This window comes from Ictidomys tridecemlineatus, chromosome 7 (genome assembly GCF_052094955.1).
Source record: "Ictidomys tridecemlineatus isolate mIctTri1 chromosome 7, mIctTri1.hap1, whole genome shotgun sequence".
Classification (NCBI taxonomy): domain Eukaryota; kingdom Metazoa; phylum Chordata; class Mammalia; order Rodentia; family Sciuridae; genus Ictidomys; species Ictidomys tridecemlineatus.
The window spans coordinates 25,396,060-25,422,846 of record NC_135483.1 but is presented as its reverse complement, the minus strand read 5'-3'; the positions used below and the strand labels follow the sequence as shown (position 1 = coordinate 25,422,846).

Below are 26,787 nucleotides of genomic sequence, written 5' to 3'. Positions count from 1 at the left end.
GAAGCACATTCAGCTTAAAAGGATTTGTAGAAAAGGACAGCAATGACTTAGAAGTTATAATAATTTGACACTGGGCTACTTGCAGAGATTTAGTCATTTGGAGAGCAAAAAATGTATGAAGGCAGTATGGAGCAGAATAAGCCCAGACTAAGAATCAAATGAATCAAAAGAATCAAATGAAACAGAACTGATACATAAAACCAATCAGGATAGAAAATAACCAACATTTAATTTGAGAGAAATTGACCAATGGTTAGGACATAAAGAATTATGTCATATGGCTTGGTCCCAAATCTTGGCCTGGATATTTTCTAGTTACATAGACATGTACAAGTTACTGCTCTGTTTCTCAGTTTTCTCATGTGTAAAAACTGACTAATAATAATACCTATTCCAGTAGAATTGTTTGGAATTTTATAAAGAAAGGATCATATTTATGCTTAATAACTACTAATTGTATAAGTTTTATTATTATTATTATTATTATTATTTTAATTAATACCTAACTATAGAGTTTCCTTATAGATGTCTAAATCATTTTAATATGATTATCCACTAATGTATATACTTATTTTATAATAATCTCAAATTATTCACCATAAATGTCTTTTCTGTATCATGTCCATTGAATAAAAATGGACATTTACAAGACCCACTCTGCTAGAATGTTAATTCATTGAGTTTATTGAGCAATCTTTAATTCTTCTGAATTCCTGGCAAGGTAGTCCCCAAGCATGGTTATGCATTAGAATCCCCTGGAAATTTTTAACCATGGGTTAACTAATCTCTGGATCCACTTTAAATGAGTAAAATCAGATTCTCTACAGAAGGGAATAGATTTTTTTAAAGTTTACCATGTGATTCTAAGGTGTAGCTATAAATAAGAACCTAGTGGTTTGCAAGGAATTTGACACACAATTTGTTTATGTCCCTCATTTTTAAACAAACTTAAATGATTAGCAAAGCTACATGTTTACATAAATGTTTATGTAAATTATGTTTACATAAATTATGTTTACCTAAATACATATACATATTTGTAGATAGATTTATTTACATTTACCATACATAAACATATATATATATATATATATATATATATTTATATGCACATATGCACACACACACATATAAATATGTATAAATGCATGCATGTTGATAAAGAGTTTAACACAGGAATGTATTAATAAAGGTTTGATAAATATGTATCATTCATGATCCTGGTAGGCAACAATTGGCTCTAAAAATCAGGGTTGGGCACAGTTTGAAAAAAATTAATGAAGAATATATGTTTTCTCAGGGCTAGAATAGCAGGAAGCTGCTACCCTTTTCTACATCTGTCTCTTTTCCCCCATTGCCTCAACAATTTTCTCTGAACCATCACTTTGGGGAGACTAAAAATAAAGTTAATTGTATGTTTATTACTAATATCCTTAAAAATAAAGAATTTTCCAGAATGTAAATCAACCATGTGGTGCACCACTCTCCTTTTTGGGCCAGCACTTTGAGTGATAGTGTACTACATTATCCAGATCATTATGAAACTCTATGAAATATCCTCCTAACAAAAAATAAAAACAAACCCCTAAACCTCTTCACACCCCAAATTTCCCTCCACATAATATCTTTTTACAGATTTGCCTCCTTCAGCAAACATTCACATAGCCATTTCAGTCATTTTTGTAAAGGTCAGCTACTCTGCCTCATGAGTTGTCAATTTTCAGTCTTTCTTGATTTTTCAGTGTCATTTAGCATGGCTCATCTCAGAGAGTATTCACCTCTACTATAAGCTATCATATATCCAAATTCTACTTCACAAACTTATGTTATAGATAAGCAGATGTCTCAAATAGTTTTCAAATATAGCAAATATTATTGAAATACAAAGCAATTTGTTTTTTCATTCTCAGCATATTCCAAGCATATTAAAAACTAAAAAGAAAAACCCCTTAGTTTTTTCCAGTTAATTATTGCTATGTCTTGAAAATTTGTTCCCTCTGAAAGTAATGTTGAAATTTAGTTGTCTATGTAACAGTAATAGGAGATGGGGTCTTAAAGAGACAAATTCACCATGAGGGGTCTATTCTTATAAGTCGGTTCAATGCCTTTATAAGTGGAATTGGGAGAGTGGACTCTTTTTCTTGGCTCTTCCATTTTATGCCATGTGAGGATTTATATTTTTGTCCTCTTAAGAAATTACAGGGTTCAAGGTCCCATCCTACAAATGGATACCAGGCCATTAGCAGGTACCAAATCTGTCTAAGATCTTTCTTGATCTTAGACTTCGTAGCCTCCAGTGGTAAGTAATAAACTTATTTTCTCTATAAGTTACACAATCTCAGGTATTCTTCTGTAGTAGTGTAAAGCAGACTAAAACAATTATATTTCAGGTTCAACAAGTATTACTTTGTTCACTCATTATAAACTGTATTGAAAATATTCATCTAATTTGTTCTAAAATATCCTTCATTATATTATTAGTCAGTTATGATCTTTATAATTCATCATTTTAACATTCATAATAAACCTAAAATTATTGATTTGCATTTAATTTTTAAAAGGAACATAGTGTATTGAGAAAAAGAAATGGGTCTTAATAGAGTAGGAAAACCCAGAGTTGAGTTATATCTTGCTCATAATAGCTATTTGACTTTGACTTATTCAAATAATTTCTCTGAAGTCCTATATTTTCATCCATGAACCAGGGTTTTTAACTTGATGAGTTCTAACTTCTATGTCAACTCTAAATGTCAACAACATATGAATATATGTAGAGAAAATTGGTAGTTACCTGATTTTTAATTTCTCCTATATTCTCCTTAAAAAACATAAATAACAAAGATGAAAATAAAACTAAGCATGACCTATGCCTCCAGCATTAATAGGCAAAAGAATAGTGTATCCTCTACTTGTCTGCAAATAGAAGTATACACACAGAACCTACTTTCCTGGCAATGAATATGGAGAGTTTAGGAGGGTAAGTTTAAGGTCTGTAAAAAATTGTGTAATAAAGTTCACAGGGAACATATGTAAAGCACAAGTAAAATCATCATCATAAATAGAAAGTCAAACATTAATTGCCAGAATATCAAACATAGGTCAAGACCTGGCATTTCACAGTATTGATTAAATACAAGACATTAAAGTATATAAGACTGGAGGTTGTAGTCTAAGAAGCCATTAGTAATGAGAAAGATACACAAATATAGAAAAAGAGAAATACTCATTAAAATAAAATTACAAAAAAGGATAAAAAAGAACTGAAGAATCCTAAATAAAAAAAGAAAGAAAAAAGATAGGCCTCTTTTCCTCATCAATATTATACATAAAATACAAGAGTGCAGAAAAAAACATTCTCAAACTAAGAACATTTTCAATGAAATGAACAGGAGTAGGAAAAGCCAATCACATCTATCAAACACTTCTGTAGCAAATAAGAAGTAAAAATTGATACATTTTTTATGATAAATTTCTCTCCTTGAAATAACCACAAAGATAAATATAATTATAATACCACTTAAAAATTAAATATCCTTAAATAGGCAACTGAAGATATAAAAATGTCATTGAATCAAAAATACATATACTATTGCCGGGTGTGGTGGCACACACCTGTAATCCCAGCAGCTGGGGAGGCTGAGGTAGGTGGATCCACGAGTTCAAAGCCAGCCTCAGCAATGGCAAGGTGCTAAGCAACTCAGTGAGACCCTGTCTCTAAATAAAATACAAAATAGGGCTGGGGATGTGGCTCAGTGGTTGAGTGCCTCTGAGTTTAATCTCTGGTACAAAAAAAAATTGCACATACTATAACTATAAATGACAGAAAACTGTTTTTAATGGAATGAAAGCTGAATTAATTCAGAAAGGTAGTAGAAGAAAATGATAAAATAATATCAAAATGAATATTAATTATAAGGAGTCTAAAGGAAAAAGATACAAGTGAAAATTTAGTAAAGGGCATTGAATAAAAGCAAGAAAAAACCATAAAAAATGAAAATGGAATGAAGAATAATTTAAAGTATAGAGAAAATGTAGTTGAAATGGAAGAGCCATGAATAACACAAGGTTATTTATTATCTTTGAAGTATATCTAAACAGAGGAATAGAAATCCACAGAAATTTCCAAAGATAAAAGAGGCCTCAAGTATAATCCTAAAAGGGCCAAGTGGGTGCCAGAGAAAAATGACCAAGTATAGTCACCTCTGAGACAAATTCTAATAAATCTCTTGGATAAAGAAAAGGAAATAATCCTTAAGGGCCTCCAGATTATGATCTGAAATAATTTAGAAAAGCATGAGAATGAGACTGGTATCAGACTTTTCTAAAACAGCATACAAAGGAAGGCAACAGTATAGAGTGATTTTAAGAAACGTAAAGAAACAGAGTACACATTCAAGCTATTAATTCCAACTCTACTGTTCTTGGAGGAAAAAGAAAAACTTGAACAAGAAGACCTGTAGCTCTCATGTGCCCTAATAGTCTACTAGAACTCTGTCAAACCAAGAAATGACTGAGCAGAATTTGACAAAAGGATTTAAATGAGAAATTAACATTTTAATTTTAGCACTAAGATGAGATTATAATAAAATACTGATAAACAAATATCCCATTCTCTGCCAAAGTAGAGACAATGCAACACAAAAGTGGGAGGGGATAATTTGTTTGAACAAATTTGTTTGAACACAGACTTCCTTACCACATTTGGACCTGAGGCTTGCTGAGGCTATCACAATTATACTCATTTTGATACATTTTCTACTTCTTCCTCCTTTTGTTGTAAATATTCCAAGCCTGCTTTGTTCACTAATTGAAGAAAATAGAAATCATCAGGTATGGAAAGCCACACATTCTTGATTCTTCCCTCCACACTATATCTGTAAGTATGCCTTACAGATTGCTGTTCCTGCTAATGATTGTTTTTTCCATCTATGCTCTTGATAGATGCCTTAGAATTTTTTCAGGGACACTTGAATGAAGTGCTCAGTGTCCACTCTCCTAACTGTCATCAAATCTATCAAAATTTCTATTTAGGATTTATATTTCATCTTAGAATTGTAGAGCTTATTCATAAAATATACTGACAATATATTATGATCACCACATTTTAATGGATAATTCTTACTTGTTCCTCAAATCTATCAATGAATTTGTAGTATTATACTCCCAGATTTCTTAAGAGCCCAAATATCTTCCTTGAGTTCTAGTTTCATGTTGACAGTTTAATTTGATGTCTAATAAAATAATATGAAATGAATGCAAATCTAAATTATTTCCCTATCTTCACATCTGATCTTCCTTCTTTCCATATGTATTTCAGTAATGTCACAGCTATTCACCCACTCAGGTAGGAATCTGGGTGCTATCTTTAATTATCCTCTACTTAAATGCTACTCTCTCAGGATTTTTTTTTTTTTTTTGACATTAGGGACAGTCAGTTTTGTATTTTAAAGGTAAAGGTCTATTGTCTTACAACCTCAATTACCAATATCTTGGGTCAGAGGTTCTGTATCTCTTTTCTGTATAATTGTAATGGCCTTTTAATTCACTCTCTACCTATGATTTACCTTCTGTACAATTACCAGAGTGATCTTATCCAAATACAAATCATAGGATACTATTGACAACTTAAATCCTTTCTAAAACCATATGATCTAAAACCATATTTCTAGTTTCTGCTGGTATTCCTTCATTCTTACCACTTTGCTTCAGAAATGATAATTACTTTTAGTTGGCCTGTTGAAGCCAAGCTTTTCAGGATTCTGAGCCTTTGCTGATTCTTTTTATACTAGCATGTCCGTCCCTTACATCTCTATCTTTGTTGATCTGATACCACCTTTTATCTGAAGTGTCCCTGATACCTTGTCCCTTTATCAAATCAATTGCACTCTCGTCTCTGCAACCAGTGTAATTTGTATAAACTTCTGTTGCTATGTTCTCTCTCTTTCTCTCTCTCTCTCTCTCTCTCTCTCTCTCTCATTATTATTATTATTATTATTATTATTATTATTATTATTATTTGGTACTGAGTATTGAACCCAGGGGTACTTCAAAACTGAGCACTATTGCTACATTCTTAACAATGAATTTTTATTTTTTGTTTTTTGTACTTATTGAATGAGAAAGTATGACTTGCTTTAAAAGAAGGGTTCATGCTATAGTATCTGTCATAGTGTAAATCCATAATACATCTATTTAATAAGTGTTGAATGTTTTGAATGAAAATGAATTGTAATTTAAAATATCACTGAATTAAGTATTTACTAATTTGAACTCCTTACTTTTTGCTTGTATTATTAAGGAATAATTTATGTTAGTTTTTTTACTAATTTGAAATCAGTGTTCTTTTATATTTAAATTTTATAAAAATGAATATTTTTATGAACAAATTAATATGCTTAAATATCCACATAGATTTTCACCATAGAATTATTTAGAAGCAGGACAAATGCATATATTTTTTTCATGATTGAGTGGTCATATGATGAGTTAAATATGACACTGATTAACTAAAATAAAAGAAAATCAGCTTTTACTATCATGAATCTGTCCTTACTCACTTTACCAACCTAGTTTCTGTGTAAAGCAACACATTTTTATATTCTAAGCATATTATAGCTATCCTCCCATTATTGTCCAAAATATACATATTTAGAAAATGTTCTGATTTCCACAATAACATTGTAAATCTGAACTCTAGAAACTAAGAATACCATTTAACAATGCCCTTCAATAGATGAATGGATTAAAAAAATGTGGCATTTATATACCATGGAGTATTACGCAGCACTAAAAAATGACAAAATCATGGAATTTGCAGGGAAATGGATGGCACTAGAGCAGATTATGCTTAGTGAAGCTAGCCAATCCCTAAAAAACAAATACCAAATGTCTTCTTTGATATAATGAGAACAACTAAGAACAGAGCAGGGAGGAAGAGCAGGAAGAAAAAAATCAACATTAAACAGATACATTAGGTGGGAGGGAAAGGGAGAGAAAAGGGAAATTGCATGGTAATGGAGGGAGACCCTCATTGTTATACAAAATTAACCATAAGAGGTTGTGAGGGGAACGGAAAAATAAACAAGGAGAGAAATGAATTACAGTAGATGGGGTAGAGAGAGAAGATGGGAGGGGAGGGGAGTGGGGACAGTAGAGGATAGGAAAGGTAGCAGAATACAACAGTTACTAATAGGGCATTATGTAAAAATGTGGATGTGTAACTGATGTGATTCTGCAATCTGTATTTGGGGTAAAACTGGGAGTTCATAACCAACTTGAATCTAATGTATGAAATATGATATGTCAAGAGCTTTGTAATGTTTTGAACAACCAATAAAAAATATTAAAAGAATAAAAAAAAAAGAAATAACAGAGTGATTTGTGTTAAAAGTTGCAGTGTAAAATGATTAAGACAGCATCCTTGGGCACTATGAAACTTATTTCATGTTTTTTATAACATATACAAAAATAAGATAACACACTTCTGACATGTTGCTTGATATATAATAGGTGTACAAAAATTTTAGTTACTATCTTTCCTGACAGTTCCAAGTGAACTACATAGGGATAAAGTACATTATCTGAGACCAGTTTTTCTATTAGAGAATAGTGTGCCCTACTTACATTTTCCAGTTGTTTCCTTATTAAATTAACAGCAGTATCAACGCTGTATGCACAATGGTCATACTCTTCTAATTTACATGATCAATGAAGTGCACTACAACAAAATAGGGTTCTTACCACACATGGATGTTTATTGCTTCCCCCCTTTATTGATTAATGTTTATCAGGTTTTATTGTCTCCATAAAAATTTTCCACTAAATCACCCCCAAATTACTTTTTTTTTAGTAATAAACTATCATATTACAAAGAGAAATGTCCACGTGTAAAAGGTTTAGGTGACAAGAATTTGAACTGTCAAAAAGACATAATTTTAAAAAATGTTTTCAAATTTCCTTTACTCTTGATATGCTGCCTCATATGAGTACCAGAAATATTATAGGCTTATTGACTATAATAATTAGTGCGTGTGTTGAATAAAAGAGTATAAGCAATGTGCCCATAATGTAATGTGAACTGCAAAACTTTTAGATAAACTGCAGACTTAGACAGACTTAAGTTAGTGATGTAAGAGTCTAAACCCAGTGTGTACTCTCCAGACCTCACCCAGTTATCTGCTGCAAGCACAACTGACCTAGGACTTAAAAACCCAGACTTCTGGCGGGGGCGATGGGACTAACAGGACCCAGATAGAGAGATGGAAGCCTCCTTCGCTTTTGTCCCCTCTGTACCAGACTCCTCTAGCCCTGATCAAGTTTCTGATGACCTGGACTTAACAAATGTCACAGGTGAGTATCTGGGACCCCTAAGTGTAGACTCAACTAGGACTTAGAATTAGGATGTATGTCTCGAGTGTGATGAGCATCAATAAAATAGATTTGATTGAATCTAACTGCATCTCACTGCCTTCTAAATCTACTACACAAAGATTTGTAAATCTTATTTTAGAGGCAAATTTTCTGGGGTCTCTTACAAGTTTTTATTTTATTGGATCTTGATTTACTATCTTCGGATCTAAAAATGATGGAAAAATTGTCTTAAGGCACACTATGAGCAAGAAGTTTGAGATTGTGTAAGTTTTGCCAAAATTCTTGTTATAGAATCTTGAATGTTAATGAACATTAAAATTAATTTTTAAAATTGCACTTTAGCCTTAAGGCAGTGATTAGTATATTGTTTCATCACATTTCCTCAGAAGCTTCCATTAATCTGCATCATTACTATTTGGGTTAGAATTTTTGGTTGATTCACTGGTTTAAAGATCAATCATAAAATTTACAAATTCATATTTGTAGGTGGTCACAGAGAGGGTTAATAAGCAGCAATATTCTTTGGGGTATTTTAAATGAAAAAAAATGAGAATGAAAATAGCATGTATAATAAAACTCTTTCTCTGTATATAAATATACAGAAAGAGCAATATGTTAAGATGTTTGTCTAAATATCACCTCATCATAATTTTAGTGGTCATACTAGTCATTTACATTTGGAGAGGGGGTTAAGTTTGTTTTCTTTTTATAATATATTTATTTTGTATTTTGTTTATATTATATATAATTTATATTATATTGACTGAATTTTACTGAGAGCATGTTTTTTTCTTTATAAATAGACTATTCTACTAAAACAATTGCAAGTATTCTGCATTTTAGTATAAAACCTCTTGCTTCTTAGGTCCTAATATCCATCATGTGGGATTAGGCCTCAACTTCCTTAATAAGACTCTGATAGCACAAGAATTAAACCAAGAATCAATAAATGGAATGGAATCAAACAAAGTTTTTCTCAGCAAAAGAAACAATCTGTGAGGTGAACAGAGAGCCTACATCTTGGGAACAAATCTTTACCCCTCACACATCAGATAGAGCACTAATCTCTAGGGTATATAAAGAACTCAAAAAGTTAAACACCAAAAAAGATCAAATAACCCAATCAATAAATGGGTCAAGAACCTGAAAAGATACTTCTCAGAAGAGGATATACAATCAATCAACAAATGTATGAAAAAATGTTCATCATCGCTAGCAATTAGAGAAATGCAAATCAAAACCACTCTAAGATATCATCTCATTCCAGTCAGAATGTCAGCTGTTATGAAGACAAACAACAATAAGTGTTGTTATGGATATGAGGAAAAAGGTACACTCATACACTTCTGTTGGGACTGCAAATTGGTGCAGCCAATATGAAAAGCAGTATGGAGATTTCTTGGAAAATTGGGAATGAACTACCATTTAACCCAACTATCCCTCTCCTCAGTCTACAACCAAAGAACTTGAAAACATCATATTACAGGGACACAGCCATATCAATGTTTATAGCAGCACAAATCACAATAGCTAAACTGTGGAACCAATCTAGATGCCCTTCAATGGATGAATGGATAAAAAAAATGTGGCATATATACACAATGAAATTTTACTCAGCAATAAAAGAGAATGAAATCATGGCATTTGCAGGTAAATGGATGGAGTTGGAGAAGATAATGATAAGTGAATTTAGCCAATCCCAAAAAAACAAATGCCAAATGTTTTATCTGATATAAGGAGGCTGATTCATAGTGGGATAGGGAAAGGGAGCATGGGAAGAATAGGCGAATTCTAGGTAGGGCAGAGGAGTTGGAGGGTAAGGGAGAAGGCATGGGATTAGAAATGATGGTGGAATGATGGTCATTATTATCTAAAGTACATGTATGAACACACGAATTGGTGTGAATATACTTTGTATACAACAAGAGATATGAAAAATTGTGCTGTATATGTGTAATAAGAATTGTAAAGCATTTCGCTGTCATGTATAAATTTAAAAAAAGAAAAAAACCTCTTGCTGATTTGAGAAGCCAATCATAGCCACAGAAATCCAATTTCAAGGTGAATGTTTAAACTTTATGAAGTATAAGAAAACAAAACTTGTATATAACCAAGCTGTATAATGTGATGTTTTGATATACATCTAAATTGTGAAACTACTACCATAAAGCAAGCTAACCAATAAATCCATTAGTAATGTTTATTATTTTTTATTAAAATGTATTGAGCATATGTCTTTTTTTAATCTTTTTTTTTTGAGAGAGAGAGAATGTTAATATTTATTTATTTATTTTTTTAGTTTTTGGCGAACACAACATCTTTCTTTGTATGTGTTGCTGAGGATGGAACCTAGCACTGTGCGCATGCTAGGCGAGCGTGCTACCGCTTGAGCCACATCCTCAGCCCCTTGAGCATATGTCTTCTTAATGTAACACTAGTAGGTTATAATTTGCCCACTTTGATATGAATGGCATTATGTTAAATATTCTTTCATGTACTTAAATCTTTGAACAATTATTTTATTAAATCCTTAAGATGAAGTCCTTAAAAAAAGACCAATGAGAATATAATTTAATTTTTTTCAGATTTCATCATATTTTTATTGACCTTCCAACTTATTTTGTAAAGACCATAAACACAACTTTGGCTTTAATTTGATGATTTCGGTTGTGAACAGCATTTACATATTTTTGGTGTATTATTTTTGACTTTCATTTTCTTCCTTCAACTCAGAGAATCAGATTTTCCGTTTATGCATCATTGTTGACCAAAATTTAGAGTTGTTGTGTCCCAAAAAACATGCAAAGATAATAATCACATAATATTTTCTAAGTACATTAGTTTTCTAAATTCAGAAAACTTTCCTAGTCTTTGTCAGGTTCTTTCCTCAAGTAGAAATAAGATCAGATTTCCCTTCCTACACAATTTCATAGCACACAAACCATGAACAGAAAAACATTATGCTTAATGTAAATAGTTCTTGACTACAATGTAATTCTCTTTTATGCGCTTACTAAGTGTGTGTTGCTTTAATTTTTATGTTTGTGTGAGGCATCTTCATGCTATTTAGGATGTCCTTTCTATGAATGTCACAGCTTCATATACAGAGGATGCTTAGTAAGTATTAATTTTAATGAAATTATTTATAAACCATAAAAACTGTTGACATGTATAAACAATATAATAATTTAAAAAGATATAAAGAAAAATATGTATAAAAAAGTTATTCTGAATTCCTATTGTTCTTCAGATTAATAAAAAAAAATGATTTTCTTTGTATTTAAAGAATTGCTTTGAAAAACGCCATAATTTGGTGAACACAGTACTTGGCTTTACAGCTGAACTAAAATAGAGAGAGAGAGTATTCTATAATATACTTGCTACCAGGTATGTATCAAGCAGAAGATGTAAAGTTTATTATTTTGAGTGGTTTTTGCAAGTTAGTTTGAGGCAATGTTTTTCCTCTGAAATTAATAATATAGTTTGAAATGTCATGTAAGCCAAAATCAATATGAATGACAGTGGAGGTTATTGGCCAGAATATGCTGCTTACTCATAAAATTATTGTTGTTTTAAATCTGGAAGGTGGCCATAGAAATTGAGTAGTAGACTAAATCAAAGTAGTGTATTAAACCTATCAATGAGAACAGTCACCTAAAGCTTTCAAATGTTTTAATTATATTAATATAAAATGGAAGCATTTTCAAATAGTTCTGGACATTTTCGGTAGTAGCAATAGCTTTAATTTTTATGTGGTGTTTTAAATTAATAAAATTTAACTCTTCAGAGGAGTTTTGGGTTTATAGCAAGAGTGAGCAAAAAGTAGAGGTAATCCCTACTCTTGAAATATGACCTCCTCACTCTTGAAATCTCATTCTACAGAAGTACATTTTTTATAGTCCATGAGCCTAAAGTAGCACATCATTATCACTCAGAATCCATAGTGTTACATTAGGGTTCTATGAGTTCTGTTGGTCTATGAGTTCTGACAAGTGTATAGTGACATGCATCTACCAATATGGTATTGCCCAATAGAATTACAACACTGAAAATCCTCTTTGCTCTGCCAATTTATTCTTTCCCTCCCTCCTAACCTCTGGAAACCACTGATCAGTTTACTGTGTCATAGTTTTGCCTTTTCCAGAAAGTCACAGAGTAGAAAAATCAAATAGTATATGGTCTTCTCAGATTGGTTTATTTCGCTTATTAAAATGCATTCAAATTTCCTCCATATTTTCTAATGACTTGATAGCATTGCTTTTTAGTATTTGATGTTCCAATTTATTAATTCATTCACTTACCAAAGAACAACTTAATTTCTTCCAGGTATTGACAATTATGAATGGAACTATAAAGTTACTACATACATCCATGTGCAGGGTTTTGTGGGAACATACATTTTCGTTCATTTAAGTACAAATCAAAGAGTATGGTTGCTGAATTATATAGTAAGAGTATGTTTATTTTTTTAAGATACTGTCTTCTAAAGTGGCTGTACCACTTTTCATGTCTATAAGCAATGAATCAGATCCTACAGTTTCATGTCATTGCCAGTATTTGGTATTGTTGATATTCTAAATTTTGGCCATTCTTATAGCTGTGTAGTAGTATCTCATTATTTTAATTTGCAATTCCCTGATATATCTTAATTTGCATTCTTTGTGGATAGTCACTTATTATAGCATTATTTGTCAAAAAAGGATATCTTGCTTCAATTCTATTGACTTTGCTCCTTTGTCAATTTTCAGATGACTTCTTTAACATGGGTTTATTTCTGGGAGTTATATTCTATTCCCTTGTTCCATTTGTCTGTTCTGTTGCCTGTTCCCTAATGCCACATGATGTTGAAAATACTTTTATATGCTGACTTGACATTTATATATCTCCTGTGGTGAGATGTCTATACATATTTCCCATTTCTTACTCAGTTTACCCTTTTTCTTATTTTTATAGTTTTTTTGGATGAGAGTCCTTTAGTACAAGTATTTGTTTGCAAATATTTTCTTTTAGTCATAGCTTATCTTCCCATCTTCTTGATATTGTAGTTTTCAAAGCAGCAATTTGATTTTAATTAAATTCAGCTTGTCACTTTTTTCTTCTATGGATCATACATTTGTTGCTATATTTATAAAGTCATTGCCTTATTGAAGGTCATCTATGTTTTCTCCTATATTTCTTCAGAAATTTTATAGTTTGTGTTTTATACTTAGGCCTATAATATATTTGGACTTAATTTTATGAAAGGTGTAAAGCTTCTATCTAGATTATTTTTTGTTTTTGTCTGTAGATGTCCACTTGCCTGAGCATCATTTGTTAAAAAGGATTTATATTACTTTAGGCTTATGGATTTGTTCCTTTGTCAAGATCAGATAACTACAGTAACCTGGGTTTATATCGGAATTTCTTTTCTATTCCCTTGTTGCATTTGTCTATTCTACGGGCTGTTCCCCCTCTCTTGATTACTATAGCTTTATAAGGTTTGATATTGGCAGTATCAGTCAGGTGGTATCAGTCCTCCTACTTTGTTCTTTTTTTTCAATATTATGATGGGTTCTCTAGGTATTATGCCTCTTATTTTTAGCATTTATATATTTTTTATTTTTATTTGTTCATTTAGGTAAATTTTGCCTCTGCATCTAAACTTTAAATGGGTTTGTTGATATCTAAAAAAAACCCACTGAAATTTTTATTTCATTATGTTGAATCTATAGATCAAGTTTTAAGGAAATAACATTTTGACAATATTGAATGTTATTATTTGAGAATATGAACTATCACAAAAGTATCTTCCATTTTCTCTGATCTATCATTGCATTATTTTAATAAATACTGCTTCTTGTCCTAAGGGAGAAATTGGGAAATTAGCCTATCAGTAAGGGAGAGGAGTGATTTTTTTGTCTTCACTAAGGAAATGGACCTCTTTTATCATGACCCATTCATACATGGTCCCCCTCTCAAATCATGACAGGTTCTACTCCTCCGTGCACTCCCTTTCTACTTCTGCTACATCCTAGAATTTTATAAGCTCCTCCACTGAAACTTGTTCTCATCTGCACAACTTGATTATGCTGCCGAGTTCTTACTTCAGTAACTCCTACTCTGCCTCAGATCTCATTCCAAGTTCACCTCCTAAGAAAAACTTGTTTAAAAAATTATTTATTTATTCTAATTTGTTATATATGACAACACAATGCATTGCAATTTCTAGTACATATATAGAACACAATTTAGGAAAGTATATCTTGAAGCCTGCATTAGGAGTCTTCTTACAGTCTTCAAAAAGCACATTCTGTTTTTTCATTCTTAGTATTCATCATACTTAAAATTATTTATTAACTGTCAGTCTTCATCCTACTAAACTAAAAGCAATGACTAAGTCTCAGTTTTTGCTGTGTACTGTATCCCCTTCACAATGTCTGGCATATAGTTGCAACTTAATTAATTCTTTAAAGTTGACACAACTCTAAATATTATACTGTCAATCATTTTACTTCTGTGCATATAGAAAAAAAGTTTTAGTTCTTATACCAGATTGAGATAAACAAAGTTAAATTAGATGTTTTAGAAGCAATAGTTTTATGAAGGCATGTGATGTATTAAATGTAAAAGAAAGTAAAATAAACCTCTAAACTAATGAAGAGCAAGAACAAAAATAATAAATCTTGCTCAAATATAATAGTTTTCATGAGTCATGCATAAATGCCCTGTCTGTTTCTGAGAAGCAGATTGAAATGTTATCATGAAAATTCCACACAAAATATTACATGTGACATTATAATTTTTCCTGAGAAAGAGAAATCTCATTTTATAAACTACAGGATATCAAGAAAGAAAATGGAATGATATGAAAAGAAAAGAAATAGCAAAAAACACAAGAATGGTCAAATCCAAAGGGACTCCCTGGATAAGTGTTCACAGATCATCACCAGAGAGTAAGGTATTAAATATGAAAAAAATTCTGAGAGAGAAATTTATGTCAGAATGCATTCCAAAAAAAAATTACTAAATTATCTCTGTTTATGACAATGTATAAATAGTGACTAACATTTTTGGACAGTACAGTGAATATATCAATATTTAATTCATAAAAATTAATAAAAGAATGTTAGAACCAAAAGAAAATTGAGACTATTTAGGTTAAGGTCCTTGTTTTTAAAGATATAGAAATTGTCCTTACTATAAATATTAAATCAGTGATGCACATGGAGCACCCCAGAGGAAAATAGTTATTTTACATAAATGATTTTGGACTCCAATTTAATTGTACAAAAATACAGCTTTGGTACATGCTAATATTATATTAGTAAATGACAAACAATTTAGTTTCTAAGAAATTAGAAATTTTAGTTTAATTGCTATATAATTAAATATCACTTTCATTTTTTGTTTACAGAATCCTTTTATAAAAAGAATATCAAAACATCATAAAAGTGTGTTCTATAAAAGACTTGATCTCCTTATATTGAATTTCACTTTAGTTAAAGGATACAATATAGAGAAATACAAAATATTTTTTAAATAAAAAACAATGAAGCAGCTATGTCTTACATATTTTATTTCACTAATTTGATTTTATGGCACTAGAAAACTAAATAATACATAAAAAGTTTGAGGGAATTATAAATTTCAAATGAAGTCTTGAAAAATATTATTTGTTCATGATTATATTTCTGCTTTATTGAATATTTTTAAAATTAAAAGTTTAAGAATTACCTTTTAAGAATATGGCAATTCTTAATATAAAGTTACTTTGGTTTTACATGAATATTATAGATCCTTCTCAGATTATAGATTGGTGTATTTATCGGATCATCCATTTGAATTACAGTACTGTGGGAGTGCAATGAAAGATAGTGCAGGATTTCTGTTGCCATGTACTAAAAATTACAGTACACAAATAAATATTTTGTCAGATATCATTTTACCACTGTACAAACATGTGTGAAAATTTATTGTAGTGATGTCTCTTGTAATTTTAATTTATATTGCCTTAAACATAATGGTGAACATTTTTATATACATTTTAGTCTTCTGTATCTTTTTTTTTCCCCTGGGGGTGGGTATCAGGTGTTGAACCCAGGGTGCTTAACCACTTAGCCACATCTTTAGTCCTTTTTTTCTTTTCTTTTTTTTGGTGGGGGGTACTAGGGATTGCAATTAGGGAAACGCCACCACTGAGCCTCATCCCTAACCTTATCGTGTATATTTATTTAGAGACAGAGTCAAACTGAGTTGCTTTGCACCTTGCTTTTGCTGAGGGTGGCATTGAACTTATGATCCTCCTACCTCAGCCTCCCTGGCTGCTGGGATTGCAGGTGTGAAACACCATGCCTGGCCTGTATCTGTTATGTAAAGTGTCCAATCATTTTACACATTTTAATAGAGTTGTTTGCTTTATTTTATTGATTTCTGAAATTTCACTATATATTCTGAATGCACACTCTATAGCATATATATATATATATATATATCATATATATCTTCTTCTTCTTTTCTTTTTCTAATATGTAAAGCTTCACGAATATGGGTATCATCCCTGTATAGGGGCCATGCCAATCTTTTCTGTATCGTTCCAATTTTAGTATGTGCTGCCAAGGCGAACACTGCCTTTTCATTTTCTTAACAGTGCCTTTTGATAACCATATGATTTTGGTTTTGGTCAAGTCTAATTTGCCAATTTTTTTCTTCTATAATGTCTTAGTATGCTCTCATGATATTACCAAAAGCCTTAGACTAGATGGCTTAAACAAAAGAAATTTATCTACATAGTGTACAAGCCTGGTCATGTTCTAGTGAGAGCTCTTCCTAACCTGAAGATGACTGACCTCTCTTTCTAGCAGAGGGCTGAAGGAGAGAAAGACTGCATAGTTACTCTGATGTCTCCTCTTTATAAAGGATTTAATCTCATCATAAGGACTCTAGTGTCATGAGTTCATATAAATCTAATTACTTCCACTGAAGCCCTGTCTCTAAATTTCATTATACTGATGGTAGAACTTCAACATGATTTTTGGAGGGACACAAATGTTCAGTATATAACATGCTTTGTTCTTCTCTTTTAAAAATTTCCCTAAAGAAGTTAGATTTTTCTTTTATATTTTCTTCAAAATGTTTCATAATTTTAGCTTCACTTCTACAATTCATTTTATGTTGATTTGAGTGAGATAAGAGATGAGATGTTTTCGTTTCGGGATGTGGCTATCCAATTTTTTCAATATCATTTAAAAAATGTGAGGGGTAGTGTTATATCAACATATGTATCATTTTTGTTGAAAATCAATTGGAGATATATATATATATATATATATATATATATATATGTTTCTGGGCTATAACAAAAATCTCTAGGGAGAAAGAAAAAGATATCACATGATTTTTTTCATTACCACAATATGACATGGGTGATAACTAAACAATTCTGTCATAATTATTCATAAAAGAATTGAACGATTAGTGCTATTTTCAAAACATCTCAATCAATCTCATGATTCAAGGATAAAACTAAATAAGACCATGAACTGGTTCATAAATAATGTTACTAAGGCACAGATGGTAAGCTTAATTTAAAAAAATGCCCCTTACAGATACATAATGTGAGCAGAAGATAATTATGAAATCCTATTTTTTTCTTGAAAAAAGCAAAATCCCAAACTAGCCAAAAAGTGTATTAACTATTAATTAAATCAAATATAACTATTCCTTTCTCTAAGACTATAATTTGGAGGCCCATTTTTAGTATATTTCTATGATAACACATTTTGAAAATAAATAAATACATCCCAAAACATTGAAGTATAATATAGATTTTCCTTTGTTGCTTATTGAAAGATTTAAACAAAGAGATAACAAGTGAGTTAATCAGAGCTCATTTAGTTGTCGGTCTCATTTAGAAACAGAAACTGAACTCACCATGTTTTATTGATTGATTGATTGTGTTTTTTTCTCCCCCTCCTCCAACTCAACATGTTTTAAGTAAAAGTTTACAGCCTCACACAAATGGAACACCAAGGAAAAGTTTTCTCTTTAGGGAGTTCTAAATTTAGGGATTTCAATTATGTCCACAACACTATATTTTTCTATTTGTCCATTCTTCCTTATCTCTGTTGCAAGTTATTGATATAAGATAACAAAAGATGACCCTCAGTAGCACCAAGTGAAATGACCCTTACAGTTAACAACCTCAGAAAAGAGATTTTCTTTCATCCAGAATCTGTACCAATTGTCCCAGATCCTGACTGATAACTATCAAAGGGAGTTTAGATTAGTTTACCCCAAATCTATACAGCTGTACAGAATTGGGAGAGATAAGGTTCATCAAAGTCTAAAATAGTTCAATCACTAGAACAAAGAGAAAGGATGGCTAGTGGGCAGGTAGAAAGGCTGATGTAAGCAAAGTTGAGTAAGAAAAATTTGCCCTTTCAACATAAACAAATACATATAAATAAACTATTAGGATAATAATATTATTATTATTTGCAGTACTAGCAGTGGAATCCAGGGTCTTGCAAATATGAGGCAAGCACTTCACTACTGAGTTGCATCTCCATTTGTAGTTATTATTATTACCTTTATTTTATTTATTTATTTTTATGTCGTGCTGAGGATTGAACCCAGAGCTCCCTTGTGCTAGGCGAGCACTCTACCATTGAGCCACAACCCTAGCTCCCCTATTTATTATTTTTTCTCATTAAAAAAATTTAGAAAGTAGATATGATATATTCACATATTTGAAGATTATTTTTAATGTTTTATAACAAACTTATCATTAATCCAAAAAGGTTTTAAGAAACATATAAATAGATATTTAAAAAATTAAAATTTCTCAAATATTTACCTTTAAGCAAAAATTTCCAGATAATTTTATAGATAGGATCTTAGCTTAAAAGACATGTAACTTTTATGCTATTTGAACTATCTACAGAACTGACAAATTTCCTGAATCATTCTGTTATACTACCAAAGCTATTCAAACACACATTTTATGGAACCAGCCAAAAGAAACTATAGCCCAACTGTGCAAATTTGGGGAAACGAGTAACTGGGTAATGACAATATTTTTATATATATTTTAAAATTTTTCTGATTTATTATATATGACAGCAGAATGCATTTCAATTCATATTACACATAAAGAACATATTTTTTTATATATCTGGTATATACAATGTAGAGTAGTGATACTATTTCTAACGAAAATTTCAAGTCGTTTTACTCTGGAAGTCAAAAAACTATTTTCAAACGAGTAGAAGAAAAATGTACAAGAATTGTTATAAAAATTTTGAAGTATAAAAGTAGTAGCAAAGAGTTTTGGTTATAAGATTTTTTTTTAATTAAAGAAAACCCCAAAATAGTGACATTAGAAAAACAATATTTTAGTAGAAAAAATTAGTTAAATATATTAAAGTATATGTGAAATCTATGTGATATTCAGTTCTTCTGGAAAATCATGATCTAATAACAATGTTGTTGGTACAATAATGTTTACGTCTAGAAGAAAACATCAATCAAAATACAAAAAATAAATTACAGATGGATTAAAGTATGAAATTTTTTGTGGGTGGGGGAAATAAGGAAATACATTGTAACTCTGACAAAAAACCTTTTAAAATGCGCATGACATACACAAATCCACATGCCATTTTTAAGAAATAGCAGTATAGATTAGAACAAAAACAAGGGGAAAACTGGGTATGAAAAATTGCGTAGGATAAATATAGAATAGATGAAAATATTTACAATGTATATGATAAACTAAGTGTTAATATTCTTTATGTGTAAAAAGTACCTACAATTTGATAAGAATAAAAAGATAACCAAAAAGAAAATTGATCAAGAGTAAACAAAGTTACCTTGTATATCAGTCACAATACACTATGTTGCTCCATGAGTAAATTGATTCAGAAACCATAGAGGCTTAACAAAACAGGCTTTTTTCTTGCTCATGTTATATATACCATATAGTCAGGGAAGATGGATGTGGAGGGGAGCTTTTGGGTATAAATCCATCTTATTTCAGCATGTGTCCTAATCATTAAAATTCTTGGATTAGGACAAAATAACAGAATGTGTTAGCTCTGCAATGAAGCACAGGGACTCTGATTTCACTTTAAATCATAAAAATTAAGAAGTCTAAATATTTAACAAAAATAAACATCTTTAATGAAAATGTTCCATTTTAAAATTATAGGTCATTCCATAAAACCAGATGGCATCATCAAAATCTTACACTTTGGCTATGTACTTTGAGAGTTATTTCAAAATTTAATGTCTAAATAAATTAAAATGTATGCTAAAATTTATGGAAATAATATAAAGTGTTTTAAAAACAACAGTTAAAATTACAGAATTTAGAGTCTCATTATTACCTACTAGATAAGTGATAGAAACAAATTACCTAACCTAATGTCCTGTATTTCTTCATCTCTTCAGTAGAGATGATATTATTACCTATCATTGGGTTATTGTAGTGATTAAATGAAACCTTGCATGTGCTTACAAAATCACATGGCATGGGTCACCACTCATAGGTGTTTGCTATTAAAACTATGTTGTTGAGGATATATGTTTTCATACAACAGAAAGTTAAACCATTATAATGTCTACTTTCTAAAAAGAGGAGGTATCACTTTTAGAACTCTATAAAGACTAAGGGTTTTTCCTTTTCAGACTTTCCATGGATTTTCAATTGAAAAATACCATGTTACAACATAGTCACCTCCTATTAGAAATTGGGCGGTTTTTGTCATAGTGTGTGTACATATGTGCATGCACGTGCATGTGCATTTTTTTTATGTGTAGCAAGTGAGACAATGGGAATCCAGTTTAATTCAATCTTTTGGTGCCTTATGCTCTTCACACTGACTAGGACCTCAAGTTTATGCTTCTCAAAAAACTCTAAATCATCTAAAATATAATGTTTCATAATGGAAAAAAAACTAGTCAATAAGCTTAGAATTGCAGCTATATTCTACAGGCAATTAATGATCTATTGTTAATTTTCACTCATCCATTCACATTTGCCCCAAATAAGGGATGGGATGTAACTCAGTGGTAGAGTAAATGCTTACCACGCATGAAGCTCTGAGTTCAATCCTCAGAACCCCCCAAAACAAGCCAAAAAAAAAATCACGTATTTCAGAAATATTTATTGATTGCTTACTATGTTATGCATTGCAGTAAGTTCTGGGAATATAACAGTGAACAAAGTAAGACTAAACTTTCTATCATTGTTGCGCTTACATCCTAGTCATTTTTCCCATCTGAGAAAATGAGTAATAATTTCTAGCCTCATGAAATCTTAATGAGATTTAATGAGTTAATGAAGACAAAATGATTGTGATATACAAAGCTGTAGCAATTGTTATTTATGTCTTTAATGTTCCTTAGACTTTCTAAGATGAAGATGAGAATACATGCAAATAGTAGTGCAGTGTTAATGGATGCTAATGCATTTATTGGGAACACTAGCTTCCTTTATGGTTAATGTGGTTTTGAATAATGATGATATAAAAACAAGCAAACAAAACAAATGTCTTTAAGGGAAATGGTGCAAGGTGGATAGTGAGGTTATTCTTCGATTTCAGTAGGAACATAAAGTGTCACACCTTGCATCACAGTTATGGCAAACACACAGATCTCCTATAAATCAGGATTGACTTATTGTACTCAACATAAATGTTACTGATTTTAACAAGCTACAGATATTATTAACTTTTCCAGATTCTGGTGGTATTTTATTCACTTTTTCTATTGGATACAGTAATCAGGACTCCACCATGCACAAGATAAACATTAAATTAATCCTAACTAAATAAAAATTAAACTAAAATAAAAGACTTATCTTGATTTATGCCATTTGCTTTTTTCTTACACTTTGAAACAGATACCATGAAATAACATAGAAAAGCATATAGATAATATCACAGATTAAAGCTGAGGTTCTAAAAGTTAATGATAACCAGATAGTTATAAATTATTTTATATTTATAGATAATTTTTCTTTCTCAGTCTATTATAACTACAGACCAATCTTTAAAAAAAATTTTATTTGGATTCCTATGTGTCTTCTTACAGTTATAGAGAATGAGAACCAGTCTGAAGATCGACAGTAACAACCTTCCCATCCACATTTCAACAACTTTTAACCTCTTCTTCTATTTTTGTTTTCTAAGAGAAGATTTTATTTACTCTCTTAATTTCTTTAACATCCAGTTTCAAAAACTCTGTTTTAGGTAATTAGCAAAACATAACAAAACACATTATAAAAATCAAAATTTATATATTTTAGTAACTACATTTGATAAAAATTTAAAAATTTTATCAAATCTAGTTACTTAAAAATTTAATAATCTATGCAATAAAATATATGATTAATTTAGAGGAGATATACTATCTCATGTGAAATTTAAAGATGACAAAAAAGAAGATATCTTTAGATCAGATATAAAAAAAATTTTAGCCAGTGTTCCATTTAAAAAACCAACACACCACTCAAGAGAGAGCAAGGTAATTATGGAAATTATTTTTAGTAGGTGAAGCTGCTGAAGATATCTGCACATCAAATTTTGAAACTTCTCAAAATGAACCTTGACTCAACTTTGCGCCATGTTTGAAATTATGGAAAATTCAAAATAAAAATTTTACAGTAGGAAGAAAATAAAGGTAAACTAAAGCTATTAGAACATATTTTACCTTATATTAACATATACGTGTTAATATAAGGTAAAAATCCTTTTTATAGTTTAATTGAACATACAATTATGATGACAGAAAAGGGATATTTGTTATGCACATACAAAGACAAGAAAGTTTATTTCCTGTCTGCTTATATAGTACATGTGATACAGAGTTTTTATATATATATATATATATATATGTATGATGGGTAGAGAGTAAAAGTGCCACAGAATAGGAAATACGAATTTTTTCTTAAAAGTATCAATACTTGACACTTATGCTGATCCTTGGGATTTTTTAAAAATTACTTTTGCTAAAAACTGAGCAGAAAGAATAAAATAATGCCTCATTGTGACACTTCACAATGTACTTCCAGCTCTTGAACTGTTGAGGGGCTGTATAAATATCAATAAAGCTCCCCTGCTACTACAAACTGATCAAGAGTTTTAATAACTATGTTTCTTGTTGAAGTATTGCTATTAATGATTAATATAGGTTCTAAGGTTTAAACTACTATAGATTTTCTGAGAGGTAACCCTCAGGGTGAAAAATAACAAAAATAAAAGAAATGTAAGAAGGCAAAATACACTTGGGCTTTTAGAGGGACAAGGGAAGAGAAAAAAAATCAAGTAGATAGTTAATAAAATAAGGGGACTATTCTTCAATTTCATAACCTTGTTTTATTTACTGGGAGTAGAGATGGATTTTAAATGGAGGAGGAATATATTTAAAATATATATATTTACAATGAGCCTAAGAATTTTTTAAAACCAACATTCACAGAGATCTCCTGAGGTTTTCAAGTTAATGTAGTACAAATTTAGTCACAAATAAAATATACAGAATGAATGTGTCCTGTCTCCCTGATAACATCATGCATTCAGCTCAGTGTATCCAGACACAAAAGCATGGCAGTGGTTGAAAGAAGAAACTCTGATTAAAAATTATTATTATGCAATAAGATAATTTTACAATAGCCCTTGTTTGATAGGGAATAATTTTTACTATGATAGAAGTAATAAATTCAAGCCACATAATAGTCTGATGGATCTTTTACATTTTCCTTTTTTAAATAATAGATTTTAATTGAATTTATTAATATTTACATATTTTTCCATCAGAAATATAAATTTTCATTTCTAATATGTATATATACTGAATTTAATCAAGTTTTGACACATGTCAAAGATATTTATAATGTCATAAGGCTTATAACTATCTCTTAATAATTAAACTAGAACAAAGGATCTTATAATTAACATAGAATTAATCATTCATTAATCTATATTTTCATCAAGTCATGGGATGGGCAGCAAAAATTGTGGTCTGGGATTTACACAGGAGTTAATAAACTCAATACTATGACCATGTATTTGATATGACAGAATTACTAGTGGATTTAAGAAAATAATATACTGGAATATTTGGGGATTGAAGTCCTTTTCTGTTACAGTGAAGTATTTAATAGGCGTTTTGCCCAGCAATTATTTAGAGTATAAAATTACATGTTCTATTCAAGAAAAGGTTAACAGTCTGGAGTGACTGAATCACAGGAGTAGTATAATCACAGGGAGAGAGGTATGGAATGCTAAATAGACACATTTTAAAGAGAAAACAATTTTATTTAAACATAATCAGGATCAATATCTATAGTTAAAGAGGGAATTATTTTGTTGGAATGTATTTTTATTTGTTTTATGGAAAACTTTTTAACATTGTAGAGGCAATTAAACTTGAAATGTAAAAGTATTCTCTGTTGGTATTAAGATATTTCCCACAGGAATAGTTCATCATTACCTTTGTAGTTAACCTTGAAGCCAACAGATCCAACACTTTCATCTGTTTGAAGGTGCAGCCACATTTGGCTACTCATGCTCACTATAAGGTCTGGTACAAAGCTTCCAGTCAACCTACAAAAGAGAAACAAAGAAGGGAGAGTTGGGTTATTAACACATTTTTCTGCATGCATATTATGAGATGGATATGTATCTCATTACTTTCTTTGCTAGGAAAAAAAAACTGTCAGATAAATTTACAGGTCTATGTGTTGATGTAACAGAAAAGACAAATTACACAACTTAGTGATCAAGGTTTATCATTAAAAATACCATTTTATATGTTTTACTAGTTAGATCTTTAATATCCCTGAGGCAAGATTACTAAATTTTAGACTATCAGAGAATCTTATACTTTCTTTTGAACAAAAAGGAAAAAAAAACTATATATAAAAATCTTCAAGTACTTTTTAGCACCAAGAATGTATTTGATTTTAAATACTAAAGTTTCACAGAGTTTTGTTTTAAAAACTGTGAAAAATATTAAAATACTGTGCAAAAGAAAAATCACAGGCAATATAATCTAGCCCTTTGCAATACTGATGTGATATAACAGAGATTAAACTTATATTACTTACACTATACCCTAGATAATGGCTACATATGGTTAAACCATGTCATATATGTTTTTTGTAAATAAAATTATTTATATTTAAAGAATATGCTATTAGTTTGAAGCAGTATAACTGAATCTAAGCATTAATAAATTTTCATTTACTAATGCATGATTTTGTACCATAAGGAGGGAAATTACTTTTTGTTTCCTGGCATCATTAATGTTGTGTTAACATGTATGAACTGAAGCCAAGGGTCAGAAACAGAATGAAAGCAAATGAGAAAATAAGACATTGGAGGGAAAAGTCTGTGAAGAATAAAAAGGAAAAAAAATGGTCTCACTTCAGAGTAATTGTACATATCAATTGAGGATTGTAAAGTTCATACTAAAAGGGTAAGTTTGTTAAACATTTGCCTACTAAATTTCCAAAGCCACAAAGAGAGCTTAAAATTGCATCAGGAAAGAAGCTATAAAGTTTTCTTTCATAATAATAAAAAAAGACATCCTATGACAGTATTAAAACAAAAAAATAACTGTCCCCTGGATAGTGGCAACACTATAGTAAACTAGTAGAAGGCAGCATGGATGACCATAACAGCAAAATGCCCCCTTTGGTAAGGCAGCTACCAAAACTGTAAAAATGACGTAAAAAAATAAATAAATAAAACAAAAAACTGTATTAGCTGTATGGCTATATCACAGTGTCTGTTGTTACACAATCTAGGAATTTAACAGAAAGAAATTAAAGTATGATTTAATTTTGGGATTATACAAGATATAGAGGAATATTAAAAGATATCAAGATCCTATAAGAGGTTATGAAATCTTAGATTATATTAATTTTTCCTGTCAAAAAAATTAAAATTGTCATAATTAAAAACCCACATCTATAGGCACATTTTTTATTGCTATATATACATATGATCTTTGAAACAGTTTAATTAAACTTTGTGGCACATGCATTTTTAGTGTAGCCCTGGAATTTTGATGAGTTATAGGTACTGGTCTTAGGAGTTACAGTAAAGAGACAGATGCAGTTTCATGAGCAAGAATGAGAACTAAAGCTCAGAGGCCTGACAGAAAGTTATACTCATTATACAATGGGTATAAGAGCTTAAGTCTATAAAATGTACATCAGCTACATTATAGTGAACATGTCAACAATCTATTTCATAGTGAATTGTAAAAGTTGTTTTTCTGAGATAAATTAATTACTGCTGTTTACTACATTTTCTCATAACATACTAAATTCTGAATAATTTCTACAGCATGAAAACTCCAGAATAAGATTTTGTCAGTTCAGAAAGAACAATAAACCTATGTGGTCTAAATAGCTCCTTTATAACTTAT

At 30.5% G+C, this 26,787-nt stretch overlaps 1 protein-coding gene and 1 non-coding gene across 6 annotated transcripts in view; both read right to left on the bottom strand.

Annotated features, from left to right (window-relative positions):
- Csmd3 (CUB and Sushi multiple domains 3) overlaps nt 1–26,787 on the bottom strand; it is a 1,083,924-nt gene that overhangs the window by 493,352 nt on the left and 563,785 nt on the right. For all 5 annotated transcript variants that reach the window (XM_005316223.4, XM_078016771.1, XM_040293722.2 and 2 more), the window contains one exon: nt 24,844–24,956. In XM_005316223.4, coding sequence (XP_005316280.1) covers nt 24,844–24,956 — 113 coding nt within the window. The remainder of the gene's footprint in view (nt 1–24,843; nt 24,957–26,787) is intronic.
- LOC120883782 (U6 spliceosomal RNA) lies at nt 16,870–16,974 on the bottom strand. The gene has a single exon (XR_005725981.1). It is a non-coding gene; the product is annotated as a U6 spliceosomal RNA (small nuclear RNA).